At 42.7% G+C, this 24,776-nt stretch overlaps 4 protein-coding genes across 4 annotated transcripts; all 4 read right to left on the reverse strand.

Annotated features, from left to right (window-relative positions):
* Positions 1–6,006: 6,006 nt before the first annotated feature.
* On the reverse strand, positions 6,007–6,543 carry LOC111065638 (homeobox protein MSX-1). The gene has a single exon (XM_022353894.2). The coding sequence runs from the start codon at positions 6,541–6,543 to the stop codon at positions 6,007–6,009; it is 537 nt and encodes a 178-aa protein (XP_022209586.2).
* A 1,843-nt stretch (positions 6,544–8,386) lies between these two features.
* On the reverse strand, positions 8,387–10,973 carry LOC111065541. The gene is made up of 3 exons (XM_022353767.2): positions 10,321–10,973; positions 9,943–10,252; positions 8,387–9,877 (listed from the first exon to the last, which is right to left on the reverse strand). The coding sequence occupies exons 1-3, from the start codon at positions 10,914–10,916 to the stop codon at positions 8,693–8,695; spliced, it is 2,091 nt and encodes a 696-aa protein (XP_022209459.2). The 5' UTR covers positions 10,917–10,973; the 3' UTR covers positions 8,387–8,692.
* Positions 10,974–17,777: 6,804 nt separating this feature from the next.
* On the reverse strand, positions 17,778–20,294 carry LOC111065514. Its single transcript, XM_022353734.2, has 3 exons — positions 19,624–20,294; positions 19,246–19,555; positions 17,778–19,180 (listed from the first exon to the last, which is right to left on the reverse strand). The coding sequence occupies exons 1-3, from the start codon at positions 20,205–20,207 to the stop codon at positions 17,996–17,998; spliced, it is 2,079 nt and encodes a 692-aa protein (XP_022209426.2). The 5' UTR covers positions 20,208–20,294; the 3' UTR covers positions 17,778–17,995.
* Positions 20,295–23,176: 2,882 nt separating this feature from the next.
* Positions 23,177–24,477, reverse strand: LOC121404263. Its single transcript, XM_041593601.1, has 3 exons — positions 23,845–24,477; positions 23,725–23,784; positions 23,177–23,581 (listed from the first exon to the last, which is right to left on the reverse strand). The coding sequence occupies exons 1-3, from the start codon at positions 24,475–24,477 to the stop codon at positions 23,177–23,179; spliced, it is 1,098 nt and encodes a 365-aa protein (XP_041449535.1).
* Between the last annotated feature and the right edge of the window lie 299 nt (positions 24,478–24,776).

Here is a 24,776-nt window from a genome sequence, read left to right on the forward strand (position 1 = left end):
GGGTCCCATCTAGCTATTAATATTAAACCGAATATCGAAATCGATAAATATGTATTCATATGTATGTATCATGGACATTAACCAATTGTCAACTAGTTGGTATTTAAATGTTCTCATGAATATTATAAAACTTGAACAATATTAGCGCAGATATGGGTTTTTTTTCGTAAGTACAGAGGAAGGTATTATCTAAAAGAAGAAATGACAAACAGTATTTTTTCCCCCTGTTTAACTCAAGGTGTTCAACTGTTTATATAGAGGTTTGTTAATGGTGGGGTATGTGGTCTAAGACACTAACCATATAGTATATAGATGCATCCCTTCACACAACCGAAACGTCCCAAAAGAATTGGCTGCGACAGCTACTAGACGTCTTCGACTCTGATGTATCTGCAGATGACACATCGACCTGCGTCACTACACCCAATGGCATAGGCGATGTTAACCTGGAGAGGTCCTGCGGCGTCGGCAATGACATTGTCATCTAGCAGCCATCGATTTACAAGTGCTGAAGCTAACGAAAAAGTCATGGATAGATTATAAGTAATGAATTTCACAAAAGTAATAGATTTATAAATGATGAATTTCAGGAAAAAATTGAGAAAATGGAATTTAATTTAACAGAGAGGTGTACTAGGGGACAAGCCCCTTTCGCCGACACTCACTCGCTCGCCTCGAGAAATTGTGATTCAAAGATGAACGCGAAGGAACGTGCGAGTCGCTTCTGGGGACGCGACTCTACTTATACCCGTACCCAGTCAGTATATACATTTTTGAGCATATGATTTTTTAGAATTTTAGAAAAAAAAAAAAATTTTACATTTTACATTTTTTTTGCTACATATGATATCTACATCTACATATACAATGTATATTCTACATCTAACATGTAGATTTTACATGTTCCAATTAGATTCTACATCTACATTCTAGCGGTTGCTCGCGCACTGAACGCGGCAGAATGTGCGAGCGAGAAGGAAAATGAGATGCGTTGTCGCTGGCGGGAGGGGGAGGGGAAGCAACTGAAAATTAATTTCTTCATTCTGGCTATAATTATGATCCGATCTGATTCAGATTCGGCACTCTGGTAGATATGGGCATTTTCTACGATACTGCGTTTTTAGTTTTATCGTATCTTTAAAACTGTGCCTGCCACAGATTTTCGTCCTTTGTGTGGGCGGAAGGGGGCGGGGCGAAATTTTGAAATACACTTGTAGCAGTGTGATATCACATGAGTCTGGAAACCAAATTTGGTTTCTCTAGCTCTTATAGTCTCTGAGATCCAGGCGCTCATCAAGACGGACGGACGGACAGACGGACAGACGGACGGACAGACGGACATGGCTATATAGACTCGGCTATTGATGCTGATCAAGAATATATATACTTTATGGGGTCGGAAACGTTTCCTTCTCTGCGTTGCACACATCCACTTTTACCACAAATCTAATATACCCCTTAACTCTTTTTTGAGTACGGGTATAAACAAAATTTTACATTTTACATTTTTTTGCTGTATGTATATTCTACATCTTCCATGTAGATTGTACATGTTCCATTTAGATTCTATATCTCCTCCGCTAGGGGTTGCTCGCGCACTGAACGAGGCAGAGTGTGCGAGCGAGAAAGAGAATCAGTAGAGTGTTTCATTCAGGGGGAGACGGATGAAGCAACTGAAAATGAATTTCTTCATTCTGGCTACAATTATGATTCGATCTGATTCAGATTCGGCAATCTGGTAGATATGGGCATTCTCTACGATACTGCGTTTTCAGTTTTATCGTATCTTTAAAATTGTGCCTGCCACAGATTTTCGTCCTTTGCAGGGGCGGAAGGGGCCGGGCCAAATTCTGAAATACACTTGTAGCAGTGTGATATCACATAAGTCTGGAAACCAAATTTGATTTCTCTAGCTCTTATAGTCTCTGAGATCTAGGCGCTCATCGAGACGGACAGACGGACAGACAGACATGGCTATATCGACTCGGCTATTGATGCTGATCAAGAATATATATACTTTATGGGGTCGGAAACGTTTCCTTCTCTGCGTTACACACATCCACTTTTACCACAAATCTAATATACCCCTTAACTCTTTTTTGAGTACGGGTATAAAAAATAATCTGGAGTTCACACCGCTCATACGACGCTCTCCAATATCCGATAATTTACTGAAACATTATCAAAACACTCATCAGATATAGGTGAAGTTGCTATCAATGAAAATACTGGATGTATAAAATAGCCAATCGATTTTTGAACAATTGTTGATTCGCAAAATGCTCTCATTGAACGTGTATTCCCAGATGTATTCCCATACTTAAATCATGCATGGCTGGCAGAAAGAACAGTTGGCAGCAAAAAATGTGCCCGTCGACGATTGAAACTTCAAGACAGAGCAGTTGTTGGTATCATACAAATCGGTCGATACAATTTGCGATGAGAACGAAGCCGTAAAATATCAAACAGAGTTCTTGAACTCACTAGATTTGCCAGGCTACGACTAAAACTTTGACGATCACCGGTAATTTGACTTCGAAGGCAAATGTTGACTGCGACAAATAGTTTGCCGGGTCAGTGAGCTTGGGGTTGGCAAACGAGCAAAGCGAGTGCGCAGGGGGCTTGCCCCTTAGTATATTATATATTTTGCCCAAAATAAACAAGAGCAGCATCTCACTTTTCACCGCACAATTGTAATAACGACGTCGACGGCAGAACCGAATTATGTTATGCCACGCGCAGAAACGAAAGAGACTAAGGTCTAGACGTCATGTACTAGTGGACTCATCGCTCATTTCTGGTACTGATGATTGATGAATCAATTTTCTACAAGATTAGGCAGTTTTAAGTACTCCTTTTTTCGGATTTTTTAAACATTATTTTCTAGTTTGTTGACAAACCGAACGCAACGGAGCTAGAACTGGCAAAAAGTTCACAGAAACTAAAGTGTATAAGATTCATTTAGTGTAAAGTATAAGATGTAAATATTCAAAAATGTTGAGCAACTTTTCGAAATGTTGCGAAGAATTTACCAAATGTTTATTAATTTAATTACCCATAGAGCCACCATACAATTTTAGTGTAAGATGCATCAAATTTTTGTTTTTTGGTTGAAAAACTGACATTTTTTATGGGGCCGTTTAAATTTAACAATTGCCATAACATTTAATAATCATTGACTGGATATATGTATGATATAAATACATAAAATTAAATGCTGGTCTGTCCAGTCTTTATTGTCCGACTGGCTTTTTGAATTTCAAATTATTTCTCGATATTTGAGGGAATGCAAGAACGAACGACGTTACAAGTAGCACCTCGAATACCCTAATAGATAATTATATTTACATATGTATATCCATTTTTTATTCTGTATTAAAAGTATATAAGCGTTAGATGATATGTTAAAAAATAACAGTTATTCTGATATTGTGCCTCACAAATGTGTCATAATACTCTAAAATTCGAAAATAAAGAGCATTTGATCTCAGAGGACGAATATGAAATAGAAATGCCACAAATTATAAATTGGTAACAGCGCATATGCATGATATTACGTGTTCCCGCACAAATTGAAAAGCGCTGGAACAGTTTGATACTTACTATATGTATGAACGTATTCGTTTTATGGTTAGTGGTTGGCCGCAAGTATGCTAAAGTGTGCTAGCAAAAATTAAAATTCGAAAAGCAGAGACGCATTTTTATTTCCATCTGTATTTGGAGAGTATTTCTTTTGGATCTATAAATTACACAAAAGATCAAAAAAGGGCAGTCTGTCTGACGCCCTGCTAAGCAGGCTGACCGCGCTTACCTCAATCTACACACGTAAAAATGGGAATTACCTTAATCTTAGGCCGTTTAGTCCCTCCCGCGCCCGTCTTGACCCAGTTTTTCCATTCTACGCGTATTTGCGCATGCGCCTGCGCCTGGCCTTTGTCCGGTCCGAAGAATGGGACAAGGTCCCGCCGGGGGTACATTTGCTGTGTTATTCTACGCCATTAGAATAAATATTGCCGCATTGTTTGTCAAACAGGACTAGATTAGTAACATAAACATTCCTTCATTGAATGCAAATCATAAGCCGATTTCACAAATTTACTCGAATTATCTGCAACTAATGAGTGTGGCTTAAATTGTTCAAGCAGATCCTTCGAGTGCTCCGTCTCTGACAGGCCATTGCCAGTTAGCTGTGGTCTGATGTGGAAAGTTTAAAAAAGAATGCGGTCTGCTCTCTGATAAATATGTGGACATGTGGCTTCGATTGATCGTATGCGACATTTGATATTCTCAATTTCAGTGGCCAATGGCCAACCCTTTGTGCAGATCACCTTTCGATGCTCATTTGCGATAAGTAAATGGCGCATGCGATCCGCTCTTCCTGTTGTCCACTTCGGTCGAGATCCTTTGGCCCTTTCGTACTCATATGATCGGATTAGATGGGGATTAGGTGCAGACATCTTTGGGATTTGCGTAAACTCATTTGCCAGACCTTGTGGCAAAAATATGTAAAATTCAGCATACACTTGGAAAAGTGTATCCCCCCACTCACCAAACGGAAAATGGGTTCCTCTTCTTCTCCGGAGGAACTGCCGCTTTGTAATCTGATATTTTTGTATGTTTGCAAACAAAGGTTGCGGAAAAACAAATTATTCTTGACCATAGAAAACAACAGCAACAATTACGAAATCGGCTTAGCCAGCCCTCCCCTCCTCCATTCCCATTCACGACTCCATCTCAGCGTTTGCTGTTTTTCCGGCACGCGAACTTCCTTATTTTCATTCAAAATTTCCAAATATTTTCCCATATGGGTTCGATTTTTGGCCACACAACTCTGCCAGTATCTGCGTGTGGGGCGGTCTTGTTTGATGTAATGGGAGCAAAATGAACAAAGTCAACCAGTTTCCGATATGAAATATTGAATTACTTTATCCAAATTGGATTTGCATCAGGTGAAACTGATATGAGATGAAGGTTCACATGTGGGGAGAACTGTACATATATAATTGACTGAATTTCCTATGCAGATACAAATTTAAAAATTAAAGTTAGAGATTATTATGGGACAACAAGCAGACATCCTAAGTGCAAACTTTCGATTTTGATCGGTTTCTGGTATACCTCATGGGCTGAGAATACGATAAATCTTTTATTATTGCTTAAATGTCACTCAAAATTAAATATTTAAATCCCAAATATCTGTAAAGCTTTATATTTAATCAAAATGAGTCCAATGTAATCACTTTTTTAATACATTAACATGTTGCAGGCTTCTAGAATAGATGGTAAATGAAAGATTCTATTAATAGATTTAGTTCAATGAAAAATATGAATTTTTTTCTAGTTTCATTCATTTTTTTTGCTTAAAAATTTATTTATTTATATTTAATCACAAAGCTTAACTTCCGAAAAACGACACTTCAGATATCCTTGCAGATCGATCGTTCTTCTGATTATCAGCATCTGATAGCTACATATTTGAAATAGCTCTCCAGGAACAGCTGGTTATAGAATATTTTAGACAGGAACTTATAGACGGAAGAAAAAATATTGTATAAGTAGAATGTAAAATATAATGTATAATATATGAATTTGTAAATGTTAATAACTATTAGAATTGTTGTGACTAGTGCCTTAATTTATAAGTATTTATATGCTAGGATGGAAAATACAAATACAAAAGTTTTGCATATTGCCCATATCATATATCCCTCTTTGTTTTAGTGCCCAGTACTTCCCGCTACTGCGATATCAAATTGGAAAGTGAAAAAACTCTCGAAAAAGTAATTTGAATGTTATTTAATTTATTTCTAAATTATAAATAGTTATTGTCTATGCTTAAATGAATATCTAATCGTACTTAGATTTATTTGTACAACAAAGAGTTTCAATTAAAAAAATGAGTGCATTCGTTCCCAAGTATGGGAACCCATCACAAGGTACACCATTAACAGCCAAAATGTGAGCTATGGGATCCAACTCCAGCTCCATCATATCTCATGTCTGCCGTCAAACAATGACAATCATATCCGGTTCCGGACTGGAGGCATTCGAGGAGAAGGTGGAGTCGCAGCTCTCATCCTTGTCGCGTTTTTCGCGTCGTTCTCGGGCGCGTCGATTCTGGAACCAGATCTTCACGCGGGTGTTGGTCAGCTCCAGGGACTCTGCCAGCTTGTTGGCATCCTCTGCGCTCAGATAGTTCGACTCCTTGTAAGCCGTCTCCAGTGCCTGGAGCTGGGCGGGAGTGAAGGGGATCCGGGGCAGGCGTCCGGGCGTGCGTTTGGCGGGTCCACTCTGCCGCAGGGCACGTGGCAGCTTGGGTGGATGGTAGCGGGTGTACTGCAACCAGTCGTACATGGGGAGCTGTCCCTCCTCCAGAGCTACTACAGCTGGGGGCGAGGCGCGCTGCTCCTTGTGTCCGGGATGGGCGTACGGATGAAAGGGAATGCTGGCGCGGAGTCGTTGCAGGACTCCGACTGAGGCATTGGTGCCGATGTATCTGTCGCCGGCGCGGTTCAATATGTAATCGATGCTAAATTCACTCATCCTGGCGATCCTGCTGCTCGGCTGGTCGAATTGCTACTGTTGAGTTAGGTGCGCATCCTAGCGCTATTTAAGGACAGCCCACTCCCAGGCATCGCCGCCATTTGCCGAACAGACACTTCCCCGGTACAAACAGCACTATGGCTGTCTCCCTCTACCGTGAGGCCACTGCCATGGACGCGCCAGGACGAGTCAGGCCAATACCAATCTCATTTGAAAGCAACGAGGCGTTTAATAGGCGTTGCCCTCGTTCTCGTCATCCTCTTCCGCAATCCAGGTAGCAACCCAGTGGCCTTGCCACCGATTATAATTATTATTACCCTTATCAGCGAGTTAGGCCCTATCAAATGTTTGAACAAATTAAATTGTGTTTCAGCTTCTGTTCATTGTTAATATATTTATACCCTAACCAAAGGGTACAGTATTTCGGCTGCAACACAAGTTTTATCCATACAGGAAAACATTATTATTTGGCTAGCAAACTAATACTCTCAGTATCCCTTCATAAATATCCCTTGATGAGCTGTTAAAAAAAAACGCCTAATACCTATGTCAACGAGAAAAACCGTTTAAGGCGCTTCTGTGGACGCGACTCTACTTTTATACCCGTACTCAGTCAGTATATACATTTTTTAGCTTATGATTTATGTAGAATTTTAAGAAATTGTAAATTTTGAAATACTCTTGTAGCAGTATGATATCATATGAGTCTGAAAATAAAATTTGGTTACTCTAGCTCTTATAGTCTCTGAGAACTAGGCGCTCATCGGGACGGACGGACGGACAGATGGACGTTCAAGAAACGTTTCCTTCTCTGCGTTACACACATCCACTTTTATCACAAATCTAAAATACCCATTAAAAAAACATATGTTTATCATATATACTCGTAGTATGAATAATTGCCAGGAATCCGTGATTACACTGATACATGATGCACGTTCCTCACTCTTTAGCTAACCCCTTTTATATATAGAGTATCCATGCTTCGGTTGTCAAGTTTAATTTTTATTTTTTTGTGGTTATCATTTGAGGTTTGATTTGGGTGGTGCTTATCGCAGGGAAGAACATTCACCCTGGCCTTAATCAACTCATCCGGCTGCCATGTTTTCTTGTCTTTCCATCCCATCGACATCCATTCCCTTGTCGATGGGAAAACAAGTTGAGCCTGATATATTCTGATGCGTGTATGTTTTGATTGACTCGTAAATTTGTTTTCACAACAGTTGCAATCGCGAAACGAGTTTTGCGGCCCGAGGGCTCCGAAAGTATCACTTACAATATTAATTTCAGATTACCATTGGATAGTTAGCATATGGGAAGCTACACTAGGAAGATGCTTCCTACTTTCTATGTTTGTTAGATAGTGGTCTGATTAAATGTTAAAATGTCTCTTATGGGTTCTTTTTACCGATCGATTTATTGTTTAGTTCGAAAGACTACAATAGCTTACAGGCTCAACTTACACATAGTTATATTTACTACGATAAGTGGCAAAAATTCAATAGTTTTGTCCTCCGGAGAGATTCCTAAAGTCCAGATAATCATTTATTCGTACTATAACTAAAGTGCATTCACACGTCTTACAAAATGTCTATAAATCATTTGGGTTATACCATTGTCATTAATATATTCTAGATTATAAGTACACATAAATAAAAGCAACCAATTATACAAAGAACTTTTATCAGAATATCTGAATCGTTGTGTTGTCTAGCTATGACTGATTAGATCAATGAAGTGATCAGATAGATTTTGTGGGTTCTCTGGCTAAAGTTAGGACTAACACTAGTTAACATAAGTAATACAATTTAAGTATGTACATAGATATACGATTAGAATTAATTAGTTTGCGCATCCCCCGAACAATCTGATCATGGTAATTGTCAAGTGACAATTATCCGAGAGTATCCAAGCCAATTGTCATGTAATTGTCAACTAATTTGCTCTTTGCACAATCACGATACCGAAATTAGTTGCGGAAACAGTTGGCAGATACCAAACCATTCACCAGGAGATCGTCTCTAACGATAGACAGAGGCAGCTCTGCCCTGAGAGACCGGAACAATGGCCACGAGATGCCGAACAGATACAGAACTGTGGTTCCTTTTGTGCTGTGCTCCTGCGGTTGCCCGGTGCTGATCGAACCCGATTATTTTTTGCAGACACAAAACTTCTTTGCTTCCTCCGCACGAACGCACTGCGACTGTGTCGCATAGGAGTCCAGCCGACTAATGCTGCTTACCGTAGTGGAGATTGTTTCGGTCTTGGGGTTCCACTGGGCAGAGGCCTCGAGGAAACCATCGCCGGGGGAAATGGATAGCCCTACCAGATAGGTATTTGAATTACCTTTCCTGTGAAGGGACGATATTTTGGCAAGTTTCAGAGTTTGACACTTTTGCGTGCCTTTCAGGCCAGTCAGAAATTTGTTTATGGCCTCCACTATCTGCTCAGCTATCGTCCTGGCCATTGGATCTGTAGCGGGAACCGTGAAGCCGACACAACCGCACCAATGGTCGTCGATGCCTGCGAGGGAACAGTTTCTGGACAAGGACACCGCCTCGAAGACGCTGTGACAGGTGGGACACCCCTCGGGTCGTGGCAACTGTTCCGCGGGTGTGTCCAGTTCCAAGATGTGCTTGAGTGTGGCATGAATGTCGTAGGGCGAAGTCAGCCGGTTCTTGTTTGCCTTCAAGCTGTGCAAGAACTCCGGATACTTGTCTCGGATCCATTTGGGGATACGCATGTAAATAACCGGCAGCCGCTCCTCTAGAAAACCGCTGTCTAACTTGCGCAGCACCCCGAATCGACTGCCATGATCGCTGAAGAAGATGACAATGGTGTTGTTCATGATCCCGTTGTGGTCGAGTGTGCGCATATACTTGACCATTCTGGCATCCATGGCGGAGGGCATGGAAAAGTCGTTGTGGCTGAAAGAGTTGGTCCAAAACATGCCAAAGAACTTACGATCCTTGTGAACCTCTGTAAACTGCTCGGCCATGTCGTAGATGTACTCAGCGGCAGACCTTCGGCCCAAGCAGTATGGTACGTTCTTTATAACCCTCTTCGTTAGTTCCTTCTCCAGGGCCAGGATCATCGGGCGTCCATACACATCCGTGGGAGGCGTGCGAAAACCCATCTTCAGATAATCGAATGTCGATATACTACTCCAGTCCTCGGCATAGGCGGTCGCGTAGCCTTTCGCCCTGAAGCTCTTCCAGATCATGGGACAGGCATCCAGCCCACCCACTGCGGTTGGTCGGCACTTAGAATATGATCGGGTTTGGTTGAACCCCGTGAGGACGGCCATCAGATTGGGAAAGGTATTGTCGCCCATCTGCAGAAACAGAAGCCATCCATTAATGAACGAATCTACGAGCATGATATACAACGCTTAACAACCTTGTTATAACCCTGCAGCTCGTACCACGGCTGTTTCCGGAAATACTTGAACGTCAATGGCATGGTTAGCTCAAAGTTCATGCGTGAAAGCGAGTCTATGCCCCAGAGCAGGACGCTGGGCCTTCTCTCCGCACCTCCATCAGCAGGCGATGAAGGCGTGGGGTCTGGGTCTGGCTTTCGTGGATGCACAAAACTAAAACCATCCTCTTGCAGGACTTTTGAACTGTTTGGCCGACGACATTCAGTGATCACTGCCTCCACGTGGTTGGGTACCACAAAATCCTGGGGGAACGTAACGCATGGAAGCAGCCTGCACAAATAATGATCTATGTTTGCCTTCTTTGGATGCATAATTCTGAGTATACCTTTAGCACTTACTTGTACTGAGAGTCAGCTTCTGTCCGAACTCCTGCTCTCAAGATCTGCTTGTAGCAACATGTTAAATTGGCATTGTTCATGTGCAGTTCGTAGGTCCGATCTTTTTCATTGTAGTTGACTTTCAGCATGTCCGGTCTCTTATCACACACTACATAGCGTTTCCTGTGGTACACATTTAAAATATTTCTGGAGAAGGGGTTTGGATAGGGCATTTGACACTGAGGCGTATTCACAAAGAATCTATTGTTTTTTTCCTCGGACTTTGATGCTTTGGTGGTCCTTGCTGTCAATTGCTGTCCCAAGACTAAGTTCGTGGTTGACTGTTCATTGGTCGTGGTTGAGTGTTCGTTTTCGGTGGTAGACTGTTCAAAGACAGAGGTTGTACAATTCGCTTCCCACTTTGCTAACGCCTCATTCGCTCTTGGAGTAGTGAACGTACAGGGCTCTGGTTGAACTAATACGGGACTCCAAGTGTAGAAAGCAAGAGTAAAGAGCCCCACAAATATTAGGGCTAACTTCACTATCCATGTTGCAGAGCTCTTCTCCTTGGGCAAATGCTCGTCAGTCGGAATTAGTTGGTATTTAGTGTTTAACATGCCCTCGCCTCGCCCTTATCAACAGTAATTCCGTGACAAAAAAATAAATACAAATATTCGGAGCCGATAGGTCCGCGGTGTTCGCGCTTCTTAGTAAAACTGCTAAAATATTTATCTACCAGTGAGGCACTAGCGTACTATCGCTGCGACAGCTTGAAGGCAACAGCACTGCGACCATGCATTCCCCTCTCTCTATACAGTATATAATAAATCGCACTCCACAACATTAAGGATCGTCACCATATTCAAAGCTCAAAACGATACTTACCTAGATGCAATTTCTACCCAAGCGGAACGTTCTGGCAAACTATTAAGTCTGAGTCAATCACAATGGAATTTGTTTGGGAATATGCTAATTTTTACACCAGATCTTAATTTAGATAATAAGCAAAAATATAAACATACATACACTCATAAGTATGTACCTGTACATACATATGTACGTATTCTTGATCAGTATAGTTCGCAGGTGTTGAATGCTTATAACTTAGTACTTAGTGCATCAAAACTTGATTTTACGTATAACAGACCTAATACTTAGGAACTGCATTTGTTGTATTGATACCCTATACAAGAAGTTCTGATGAATGCAATCGGATGCAAACGTTTTTTGATACATTTTTTTCTCGCTTAAATTATAATGCATAATTATAAAAACAATTCGGGAAATAAACGAACGATCGGGTGTAATTTAATCTTTTTTGGTGGAGTCGGTTATACAAAGTACGACTGGAAAGAACTACTCAAAGAATATAGGGCATATTAAATTCGTGTAAATATATTTAGCAGACAGAAGAAAGCGTGTCTGAACTCATAAAATATCGGTAAATACATCCTTGATCTGCAATCAAAAGCCGCGTGTTGATATAGAGACTATTATAGCTAGGGAACTTATTTTAATGCAGGAGCCCAAAATGCATGGAGGACAAGGAAATCATATAAACAATACACACATTCATATGTAGTACATACTATGAACATGTAAAGCATGTAGCAGCATCTAGAGTTTTGGCGACTTGGCCAATGTACGCTCTATCGGTCGTTTACTATAACTCTTTATTTCGTAATCTTTGATTACAATGTCTTGTCGCATGTCGTCGTAGTTGCTGAAGCTGCTAACTTGTTGAGAGTCCGTTGCTGGAGCTGCCATCTCTGTCCTCTGGGGCCATCGGTATTTGATAGTATGCTCGTTCGAGGTCTAGTGTAGTGAAAACGCTTTTTCCATATAGTCGGTCGGCAAAATCGTGAATGGGGGGAATCGGGTAACGATCTGGAACGGTGATGGCATTAAGCTTGCGATAGTCGCCGCAAGCCCGCCATCCACCACTGCTTTTTGCTACCATGTTCAACGAGCTGGCCCATGGACTTTTGGAGTATCTGCAGATTTTGTTGTCGATAAGTTGATGTATCTGTGCTTTAGCCACAGATAGAGTCTCTCCGATCTGCTACGGGTGCTCCAGTTGTTGTTATGTAGTGGCGAACTGAAGGTGAATCGGATGAGTTCATGTTGTCGATGTGTAGGTGCTCGCCTTGCTCCGTTTTATCGTTATTTGGCGAAGCAAAATCCTGCGAGATTACGGATATGCTTGTTGTTGGTAAGACCAAAGACAATATAAGTATAAGATGCGTAACGCTCATACATTTCAATTGCCATATGCAAGACAATTTTTCTGCCAGCGACGAAATTCGCGCCATCTCGCTCGCACAAATTTGAGAGCGTACGAATCTAAAAATAGAATCCGCTTGCATGTGTGAGTACACACAGAACAGCAAGTGCGTATGTGTGCGTACTTGTGCTAAGCGGACGATTTTCGAGACGGAAACCTTTTTATGAGTTGAGAAACGAAATTATATACCGGCGTTGAATACGTCGCATCCTGAATACCCTAATGGCAATTATTCCAATGTGATTCATGGAATTTCATGTATTAAATATATTATGTATTTTTATATATGAATATCCGATCATCATTATCGAATATACCATCTTAAAATAAATTATCGTTGGAGGGATATACATATACAATATAACAGTTTTTTAATATTGGGGTGGTAAGCGTCTTGCAAAATTAACTTACACTTATAAAGTGAAGGGTATATTTCGACAGCGCTGTAAAAAACGTATGCATGTGCACACATGCAGTCGTCGCGACGACTCGGCTCGGCTGTCGCAACGGCAAAGAACCAACTTCGTGTGCCTTCGTATGCTGTATGCATACAAGAGAGCGGCTGGCTCTAGAGCGCTCTCTCTCTCTAAAAAATTTCAAGAGAGCCTGGAGCCAGCTCTAGAGCCAGCCTCAAAAATTCGTGTGCAGAAATTTCGTATGGCGTTACGCATCTTATACTTATATTGTCTTTGGTAAGACGTTGTTTCTTGATGTCAAAGAGCAACTGGAACTGTGCTAGGAAGTCAGCGCCAATTATTGCCGATTGTACATCAGCGACGACAAATGACCATTTGAAGGAACGATCCAGGCCCAGGTCGAGTTCCAGGTCCTGATGTCCAAAGGTTCGTATAATAGTCTGGTTCGCGGCATACCATTCCTGTTTACTTTCGCTAAGTTTGCGTTGAGCCATGGCGCAGCGAATAACTAACACCACCGATCCGGAATCGATGAGAAAGGTCCGACTAGTGTTTTGATCTTGGATGTGCAGTCGGTGATCCTGATTCCTGGATGACTTGTCGCTGGTCGTTGAGATACTACCGCCAACCAGCTGAGTTAGCGGTAGCAGCTTAAGTTTAACTGTTGACAAAATCGGCAATCTGGGCGGCACTTGCATGCGCGATCACCGAACGTGATGTGGTAGTAGCAAAGGGTTGCATTGTTGACGTCATTGTCTGCGCTCGTGCCATTTACTGGCTGAGAAACCTTGGGCTTCTTGGCGGCGTGCATGTCGTGTTGTAGCTTATCCACCTTCTGCGTTAGAATATGCAGAGCAGCAGCAACGTCTTTTAAATTTTGATTGTTGCTACTTACCGCCTCCACGCTGTGCTGCCTTTGCTCAGCGGGCTTGGGTTGAGTCGACATAACACCTATGGAGTCGATAGCGCTATTTTCGAGCATCTTGGCAATCTTTGCCAGCTTGTCCAGGTCATTCTCCTCCCAAACCGAAATGAGTGGACGAATCGACGAAGGCAACTCAGTGAAGAAAAGGTTTCGTATTACAGCTTCGCATCCACTAGCAGGTGCTAAACGACGCAAGTGAGTCAAGATCTCCGACGGCTTCTTCCCAGTCATGTCGCCACCCCGGAGGAGTCGTCTCATTTTCGAATCTTCTGATTCGCCGAAAGTTTCGAGCAGCCGACGCTTCATTGCATCGTACTTGTTATCAGTAGGTGGCCGAGTAATGAGATCTTCGATTGCACGGGCTGCATCTTCCTCCAGTTGTATTGACACCAGGTCAAACTTGTGGTCGTCGCGCACCACATTGTGCAAACTAAGGAGGCGCTCTATATGCGCGAACCAAAGTGTCGGATATAATTTTATAATACGCGTATACATACATATGTACGAGTAAAGTGCAAATTGGTAGTGAAAAAGTCCAGAAGGTGAAGTTGAATTTTGGGAAGAGGCGTTGAATTGGTGAGAATGGATAATTAAAGTTTGAGGGCGACAACGCCTAATTCCATCGCTTCGCACAGTGGTCGATTCTGCCAATCTGGCAGGCAATAATTAATAACTCAAAAAATAAATGAGTAACATTTTTAAAAATATTTTTGTATTTTGGAATATAAATCCGCGGAGTATTTAAATAAATTTTAAAGTTTTATTTTTTATCTTAAAAACTTTTAAAAATAAGTTAAAAAAAAAAGAATTTTTTTTTATTTCAAAATATTATAAAATGTTTTTATAAAAACTTTATATTAATACAAAAAAAAGTATAGGTCAAAATTAAAATTTCGTTGAGTTTGTTTTTTGATCAATTACACTAGTCAACACGATTTTTCCTCAAGGAACAAAACCAACTTTTTATTAAAGATTTGGGGCTTAGAAATGGTTTGATGATATTTTTTTTTTTTCTATGGCAGAACTTTTTTTTGAAAAATTTTTGAAAACTGGTATTTTTTTTTTAAGCTTTTTTCAGAGGTAGCGATAGTTTTTTTCACATAACTTTAGTATCTTACGTCTGGTTGTAAAGAACTTTGCTATTTTGAAAAGGTAATTAAAACAGCTAGAAGTTAAGCCCAAACACTTTGTGATTACAGCTTACCGTCTGGGAAATATAAAGCATTGAAATGCAAAAATTATGATTTTTGTGCGGTATTTTTTACGAAATTTTGACTTTAAAAACTCAGGAAAAGTCGAAAAAAAATTATATCTTGTGTCCTCTATTTTTTTGTGTATAGGTGCGTTAATTTGGCGTCGTTTAAGGTATTGTTCAACCGATGTCGTTCAACCCGGAGATCGTCCGCGACAGCACATTCCGCCACAACAGCAGAGATTCGAATGTAAACACATTCGAATCAACATCCGGCGAGGAGCTGAGCCAGCAGTCTCCGGTGTCGAAACAGTTTGTACACTTTATGTACATTATATACTAAGCTTTCAGCCCTATAAGTAGGGAAAAGATGAAATAAAAACTTCAGTAATTCTTTGAACGAAAAGCAGAGCAGTCGTCTTTATTATTGAAAGCAGAAGCCCATCATATTGCTGAAACCCATCCTATTAGACCTATGGTATTGGAACATCATCATCATAAGCTCACAAATTTATATACCGACTGTATACTAGTATAAAAGTAAAGTCGCGTCCAAAGAAGCGACTCACACGTTCCTTCTCGTTTTTTTAAATTTATTTTTTGTTGTTTATGGGTGCATATTAATTAATGAAGAAAAGGCTCATCTGAAATTGGTTGATAAACCCTCCGAAAATCATAGAAAATCAAAGAGGTGCCCTTCAGTTGGATACTGAGTTGGCGGATCGCTCCCGCAGTCAAGGAGAAGCTCAACAGAGGAGTCCCGCTCCATCACCCAGATAGGCGGCAGCTAATACGCGCAAAAGCTCGGACGAGCCCATTTCTTTTATCTCCCTTGCGCCTTACTGTACGCTAAATACCAGCAGCGCTCGCAAGTAGCAGCTTATTGGGCAAGGGAAAAGGGGTGATCAGCAGAAATTCTAGCAGGCAGGGCTAGTGCTTAGAGGATGGCTAGTTAGTGCCCGTGAACCGTGCAGTGAGACAGTTGCGTCGGCGACCCTTCGCTATTGGGAGCGAGGGAATCGGGAGAGACCCCTTTGTGGATCAGGACGGCGAGTCGCCAGAGGCATACCAGATGCCCACAAAATTTTTATTTTTTTTATTTTTTAACTATTACGTTTGTGTCACAGCAAGATAAGGAAGTGTTTGTGCAGTGAGCAATGAAAGAGAGGTCAGGGAATGCGCGCTTAGAACATTTTGTTTCCATCCCGGTGTTTTTCCTCTCTCCCCTTTCTCCTTTAAAGATGCAGCAATACGTCGGTGAAAGCGCTTTCTTCGATGGATTCCTGATAAGGGTGAGTGCTTTTCCGGCCACATAAGTCGTCATTTTTGTACAACGGACAAAACAAGCAGATATGTATTTATACTCGGACTTAGTTAACTATGCGCCAGCCCATCCTCTGCCATCAAAGTTTATGCGTAGCACTTCTTGCAAGCGAACGATCACATTTCCGAAAAATTCGATTAATTGCCAAGCAGAGACTGGCTTTCCTAACATCGATCTTCGCGCTTAAATATTTATTCATATCAATTCGAATTTATTCATATTTATTTATTATTGGTTCGTATTTATTAATTTTTAGTCCATTTAATACCATTTATTTCTCGTGCATTACATTGTAGCTCAAGTATGTCGGTATGTTCAATTTTATAAAATTTAGAATATATTTTATAATGTTTTAATCTGTTTTTGTTTTGCCTTAGCTAGCACTCTCCCCATGCAGGCATCTCTAGGCGAAAGGGGCCATTCCATCTTTAATGAAGGCGGCTTGGAATGGCCAAGGTAGGGGCATGGCATGAGGGGGGAAAGATCATCACCCCTAATAGCCGACGAGCAGAAGCCGGACCAACAACTAGCCTGGTATAATTTATATATATTTGTGTTCGTGGGTAGGCAGGTGAAACGTTACACTTTATTGGGTCGGAAACGTTTCCTTCTCTGCGTTGCACACATCCACTTTTACCACAAATCTAATTAACTCCTTAACTCTTTTTTGAGTACGGGTGTAATAGATTTCTGTGAACCCCGGCGCGGCGAGCATACCCCGGCCGAAGTGCCGTCACACTATGTTTGTTAGATAGTGGTCTGATTAAATGTTAAAATGTCCCTTATGGGTTCTTTTTACCGATCGATTTATTGTTTAGTTTGAAAGACTACAATGGATTACAGGCTAACTTACATATAATTATATTTACTATGATAAGTTACAAAAATTCAATAGTTTTGTCCACCGGAGAGATTCATAAAGTCGAGATAATCATTTATTCGTACTAACACTCAAGTGCATTCACACGCCAATGACAAAATCATTCTTACAAAATGTCTATAAATCATTTGGGTTATACCATTGTCATTAATATATACTAGATTATAAGTACACATAAATAAACGCAATCAATTATACAAAGAACTTTTATCAGAATATCTGAATCGTTGTGTTGTCTAGCTATGACTGATTAGATCAATGAAGTGATCAGATAGATTTTGTGGGTTCTCTGGCTAAAGTTAGGACTAACACTAGTTAACATAGGTAATACAATTTAATTATGTACATTGAAATACGATTAGAATTAATTAGTTTGCGCATCCCCCGAACAATCTGATCATGGTAATTGTCAAATGACAATTATCCGAGAGTATCCAAGCCAATTGTCATCTAATTGTCAACTAATTTGCTCTTTGCACAATCACGATACCGAAATTAGTTGCGGAAACAGTTGGCAGATACCAAACCATTCACCAGGAGATCGTCTCTAACGATAGACAGAGGCAGCTCTGCCCTGAGAGACCGGAACAATGGCCACGAGATGCCGAACAGATACAGAACTGTGGTTCCTTTGGTGCTGTGCTCCTGCGGTTGCCCGGTGCTGATCGAACCCGATTATTTTTTGCAGACACAAAACTTCTTTGCTTCCTTCACACGAACGCACTGCGACTGTGTCGCATAGGAGTCCAGCCGACTGATGCTGCTCACCGTAGTGGAGATTCTTTCGGTCTTGGGGTTCCACTGGGCAGAGGCCTCAAGGAAACCACCGCCGGGGGAAATGGATAGCCCTACCAGATAGATATTTGAATTACCCTTCCTGTGAAGGGACGATATTTTGGCAAGTTTCAGAGTTTGACACTTTTGCGTGCCTTTCAGGCCAGTCAGAAATTTGTTTATGGCCTCCACTATCTGCTCAGCTATCGTCCTGGCCATTGGATCTGTAGCGGGAACCGTGAAGCCGACACAACCGCACCAATGGTCGTCGATGCCTGCGAGGGAACAGTTTCTGGACAAGGACACCGCCTCGAAGACGCTGTGACAGGTGGGACACCCCTCGGGTCGTGGCAACTGTTCCGCGGGTGTGTCCAGTTCCAAGATGTGCTTGAGTGTGGCATGAATGTCGTAGGGCGAAGTCAGCCGGTTCTTGTTTGCCTTCAAGCTGTGCAAGAACTCCGGATACTTGTCTCGGATCCATTTGGGGATACGCATGTAAATAACCGGCAGCCGCTCCTCTAGAAAACCGCTGTCTAACTTGCGCAGCACCCCGAATCGACTGCCATGATCGCTGAAGAAGATGACAATGGTGTTGTTCATGATCCCGTTGTGGTCGAGTGTGCGCATATACTTGACCATTCTGGCATCCATGGCGGAGGGCATGGAAAAGTCGTTGTGGCTGAAAGAGTTGGTCCAAAACATGCCAAAGAACTTACGATCCTTGTGAACCTCTGTAAACTGCTCGGCCATGTCGTAGATGTACTCAGCGGCAGACCTTCGGCCCAAGCAGTATGGTATGTTCTTTATAACCCTCTTCGTCAGTTCCTTCTCCAGGGCCAGGATCATCGGGCGTCCATACACATCCGTGGGAGGCGTGCGAAAACCCATCTTCAGATAATCGAATGTCGATTTACTACTCCAGTCCTCCGCATAGGCGGTCGCGTAGCCTTTCGCCCTGAAGCTCTTCCAGATCATGGGACAGGCATCCAGCCCACCCACTGCGGTTGGTCGGCACTTAGAATATGATCGGGTTTGGTTGAAGCCCGTGAGGACGGCCATCAGATTGGGAAAGGTATTGTCACCCATCTGCAGAAACAGAAGCCATCCATTAAGGAACGAATCTACGAGCATGATATACAACGCTTAACAACCTTGTTATAACCCTGCAGCTCGTACCACGGCTGTTTCCGGAAATACTTGAACGTCAATGGCATGGTTAGCTCAAAGTTCATGCGTGAAAGCGAGTCTATGCCCCAGAGCAGGACGCTGGGCCTTCTCTCCGCACCTCCATCAGCAGGCGATGAAGGCGTGGGGTCTGGGTCTGGCTTTCGTGGATGCACAAAACTAAAACCATCCTCTTGCAGGACTTTTGAACTGTTTGGCCGACGACATTCAGTGATCACTGCCTCCACGTGGTTGGGTACCACAAAATCCTGGGGGAACGTAACGCATGGAAGCAGCCTGCACAAATAATGATCTATGTTTGCCTTCTTTGGATGCATAATTCTGAGTATACCTTTAGCACTTACTTGTACTGAGAGTCAGCTTCTGTCCGAACTCCTGCTCTCAAGATCTGCTTGTAGCAACATGTTAAATTGGCATTGTTCATGTGCAGTTCTTTTTCATTGTAGTTGACTTTCAGCATGTCCGGTCTCTTATCACACACTACATAGCGTTTCCTGTGGTACACATTTAAAATATTTCTGGAGAAGGGGTTTGGATAGGGCATTTGACACTGAGGCGTATTCACAAAGAATCTATTGTTTTTTTCCTCGGACTTTGATGCTTTGGTGGTCCTTGCTGTCAATTGCTGTCCCAAGACTAAGTTCGTGGTTGACTGTTCATTGGTCGTGGTTGAGTGTTCGTTTTCGGTGGTAGACTGTTCAAAGACAGAGGTTGTACAATTCGCTTCCCACTTTGCTAACGCCTCATTCGCTCTTGGAGTAGTGAACGTACAGGGCTCTGGTTGAACTAATACGGGACTCCAAGTGTAGAAAGCAAGAGTAAAGAGCCCCACAAATATTAGGGCTAACTTCACTATCCATGTTGCAGAGCTCTTCTCCTTGGGCAAATGCTCGTCAGTCGGAATTAGTTGGTATTTAGTGTTTAACATGCCCTCGCCTCGCCCTTATCAACAGTAATTCCGTGACAAAAAATAAATACAAATATTCGGAGCCGATAGGTCCGAACTGTTCGCGCTTCTTAGTAAAACTGCTAAAATATTTATCTACCAGTGAGGCACTAGCGTACTATCGCTGCGACAGCTTGAAGGCAACAGCACTGCGACCATGCATTCCCCTTAATTAACTTGATTTTACGTATAACAGACCTAATACTTAGAAACTTCATTTGTTGTATTGATACCCTATACAAGAAGTTCTTATGAATGCAATCGGATGCAAACGTTTTTTGATACATTTTTTTCTCGCTTAAATTATAATGCATAATTATAAAAACAATTCGGGAAATAAACGAACGATCGGGTGTAATTTAATCTTTTTGGTGGAGTCGGTTATACAAAGTACGACTGGAAAGAACTACTCAAAGAATATAGGGCATACTAAATTCGTGTAAATTTATTTAGCAGACAGAAGAAAGCGTGTCTGAACTCATAAAATATCGGTAAATACATCCTTGATCTTCAATCAAAAGCCGCGTGTTGATATAGAGACTATTATAGCTAGGGAACTTATTTTAATGCAGTAGCCCAAAATGCAAAACGTTACATGGAGGACAAGGAAATCATATAAACAATACACACATGCATATGTAGTACATGCATGTAGCAGCATCTAGAGTTTTGGCGACTTGGCCAATGTACGCTCTATCGGTCGTTTACTATAACTCTTTATTTCTTAATCTTTGATTACAATGTCTTGTCGCATGTCGTCGTAGTTGCTGAAGCTGCTGACTTGTTGAGAGTCCGTTGCTGGAGCTGCCATTTCGTCTCGAGGTTGTTGCTGGCCCTGCCAGAGGGCCGCGATCCGGGCTGCCACAGTACTCCCCCTAGAAAAGTGCCCAATCTTTAGGTTTCATTTTTCTTTGCATTTGTTCGTGGCGGCATATTCGACTGCTGATCTTCCGTAGGGCTGGTCTCGTCGTTTGCTATAAATGCAGGCTTAAGCCTGTCGATTGAAATTACTGTCTCCTTTCCATTAATCCGAATCAGGAAAACCCGGTCGGATGACTTGGATATAATCGGGTATGGTCCCGTGTACGGCGGCTCCAAGGGTTGTTTCACCGCATCAGTTCGGACGAAGACATGTGAGCAATTTTGAATGTTTTTAAGCAGGAAGAGTTTATGTGTGCTGTGATGCGAAGTTGGAGTTGGCTTCACCACCTGCATTCTTTTCCGGAACTGACTGGCAAAGTCGACTGGGTTCGAAGGCGCGTCCAGGTCGTAAAAGTATTCGTTTGGAAGGCGTAGAATACAACCATATAACATTTCTGCTGCTGATGTCTTAATGCAGCTTGAAGCATATGCGGAGGCCCAGCACATCCTTTCATGGACCTTTCATGGACCTTTCATGGACCTGTGCCAACGCTCGATCATGCCATTTGCCTGGGGGTTGGCCAGTGGCCAGTGATTTGAAAAGTGCCGACTCGAATTGACCTCCTTGATCGGTTGTAATAGTCAATGGGCAGCCAAAACGTAAAATCCAGCGCGAACATAGTGCCTCACAAATGGTCTCTGCAGTCATATCCTTTAATGGCACAGCCTCTGGCCAGCGAGAAAAGCGGTCGATCATTTTCAGGCAATATCTGTATCCGTCAACCAAGGGCATCACGACAATGTCTAGATGTATGTGATCAAACCTTCCATCGGGAACGGTGATCTTTTCCGGGATCACAGCGTTGTGCTTATGAATTTTGGCTCGTTGGCACGGGAGGCAGTTCCTTGACCACTCCAGAACATTTTTGCGCATTGACGGCCACACGTACTTTCGAGAGATTTGTCTGAGAGTTGACCTGCCACTTGGGTGCGACAGTCCGTGTACGTTTGAAAATACATGGGATCGCAAGGACTGGGGAATATATGGTCGAGCTGTTCCTGTTCCCATATGACAATCATCGTCGACTGGAATCGCTTGTAGATTTAAAGATGTGTCGCCATTTAAAATCTCAGACAGCTCGGTTTCCTCTCTATCATAAGTGCTTTACCTTCTTTCAGTAGCGCTGAGTTTTTTGGAGAAGAAACCGAGAGGCTGCCATTTCCCTTTCGTATTTTGTTCAAGTACTGCTCCAATGGCTGTGTCGGAGGCGTCACAAGTGAGACTTAGGTCTGCATTAAGACTGGGATGAGCGAGGGTTGCGGCGTTAGCTATGCTATTTTTGCAATTGTCGAATGCTTTAATCGAGCTTGGCGTCCACTGCACAGGTCGTTTGTCGTTTTTCTTCATGTTGCCTGTCAAGTCGTTGAGTGGCGCCTGGATCTCTGACGCATGAGGTATGCAGCGACGGTAATAGTTAACTATACCAAGATTTGTAAAATCCTATCCACGTGTTGTCTATGCTCTTCCACTGAAGTGGACATTATGAGAATGTCGTCAATGTAGCAAAAGACGCATTCAACCGCTTGGAAGATCTGATCCATGAAACGCTGGGTCGTTTGTGTCGCATTTTTCAGTCCAAATGGCATTTTTACGAATTCAATTAGCCCGAACGGTGTGCATACTGTTGTTTTTTCGATGTCCTCTGGGGCCATCGGTATTTGATAGTATTCTCGTTCGAGGTCTAGTGTAGTGAAAACGCTTTTTCCATATAGTCGGTCGGCAAAATCGTGAATGGGGGGAATCGGGTAACGATCTGGAACGGTGATGGCATTAAGCTTGCGATAGTCGCCGCAAGCCCGCCATCCACCACTGCTTTTTGCTACCATGTGCAACGAGCTGGCCCATGGACTTTTGGAGTATCTGCAGATTTTGTTGTCGATAAGTTGATGTATCTGTGCTTTAGCCACAAATAGTTTCGCTCCGATCTGCTACGGGTGCTCCCGTTGTTGTTATGTAGTGGCGAACTGAAGGTGAATCGGATGAGTTCATGTTGTCGATGTGTAGGTGCTCGCCTTGCTCCGTTTTATCGTTATTTGGCGAAGCAAAATCCTGCGAGATTACGGATATGCTTGTTGTTGGTAAGACGTTGTTTCTTGATGTCAACGAGCAAATGGAACTGTGCTAGGAAGTCAGCGCCAATTATTGCCGATTGTACATCAGCGACGACAAATGACCATTTGAAGGAACGATCCAGGCCCAGGTCGAGTTCCAGGTCCTGATGTCCAAAGGTTCGTATAATAGTCTGGTTCGCGGCATACCATTCCTGTTTACTTTCGCTAAGTTTGCGTTGAGCCATGGCGCAGCGTATAGCTAACACCACCGATCGGGAATCGATGAGAAAGGTCCGACTAGTGTTTTGATCTTGGATGTGCAGTCGGTGATCCTGATTCCTGGATGACTTGTCGCTGGTCGTTGAGATACTACCGCCAACCAGCTGAGTTAGCGGTAGCAGCTTAAGTTTAACTGTTGACAAAATCGGCAATCTGGGCGGCACTTGCATGCGCGATCACCGAACGTGATGTGGTAGTAGCAAAGGGTTGCATTGTTGACATCATTGTCTGCGCTCGTGCCATTTACTGGCTGAGAAACCTTGGGCTTCTTGGCGGCGTGCATGTCGTGTTGTAGCTTCTCCACCTTCTGCGTTAGAATATGCAGAGCAGCAGCAACGTCTTTTAAATTTTGATTGTTGCTACTTACCGCCTCCACGCTGTGCTGCCTTTGCTCAGCGGGCTTGGGTTGAGTCGACATAACACCTATGGAGTCGATAGGGCTATTTTCGAGCATCTTGGCAATCTTTGCCAGCTTGTCCAGGTCATTCTCCTCCCAAACCGAAATGAGTGGACGAATCGACGAAGGCAACTCAGTGAAGAAAAGGTTTCGTATTACGGCTTCGCATCCACTAGCAGGTGCTAAACGACGCAAGTGAGTCAAGATCTCCGACGGCTTCTTCCCAGTCATGTCGCCACCCCGGAGGGGTCGTCTCATTTTCGAATCTTCTGATTCGCCGAAAGTTTCGAGCAGCCGACGCTTCATTGCATCGTACTTGTTATCAGTAGGTGGCCGAGTAATGAGATCTTCGATTGCACGGGCTGCATCTTCCTCCAGTTGTATTGACACCAGGTCAAACTTGTGGTCGTCGCGCACCACATTGTGCAAACTAAGGAGGCGCTCTATATGCGCGAACCAAAGTGTCGGATTGGATTTGTTGAATTTGGGAATGATGATTTGAGCTAAGTTTTGAGAATTTGCAGCTGTTGGCTGTGCGTTTGCTATTTGAAGTTTCTGCAGTTGCTCTCTTAACTCGTTTAGTGTGGCCTCCGTGTTCGCCATGTTTTTTAACCTTTCCTATTCCACGAGGTTGGCGCTTAAACGGAAGCGTCTAGCTCGATCTCTTGCTTTTGGTCCCCCAGTTAGTGCAGTTTTGCGGAGTAGAAAAACTCGCTTTTTTTTATAATACGCGTATACATACGAGTAAAGTGCAAATTGGTAGTGAAAAAGTCCAGAAGGGAGAAGTTGAATTTTGGGAAGAGGCGTTGAATTGGTGAGAATGGATAATTAAAGTTTGAGGGCGACAACGCCTAATTCCATCGCTTCGTGCAGATCTTGGCGCCCGTTATCTATCGCTGGGC

This window comes from Drosophila obscura, unplaced genomic scaffold (genome assembly GCF_018151105.1).
Source record: "Drosophila obscura isolate BZ-5 IFL unplaced genomic scaffold, ASM1815110v1 contig_192, whole genome shotgun sequence".
Classification (NCBI taxonomy): domain Eukaryota; kingdom Metazoa; phylum Arthropoda; class Insecta; order Diptera; family Drosophilidae; genus Drosophila; species Drosophila obscura.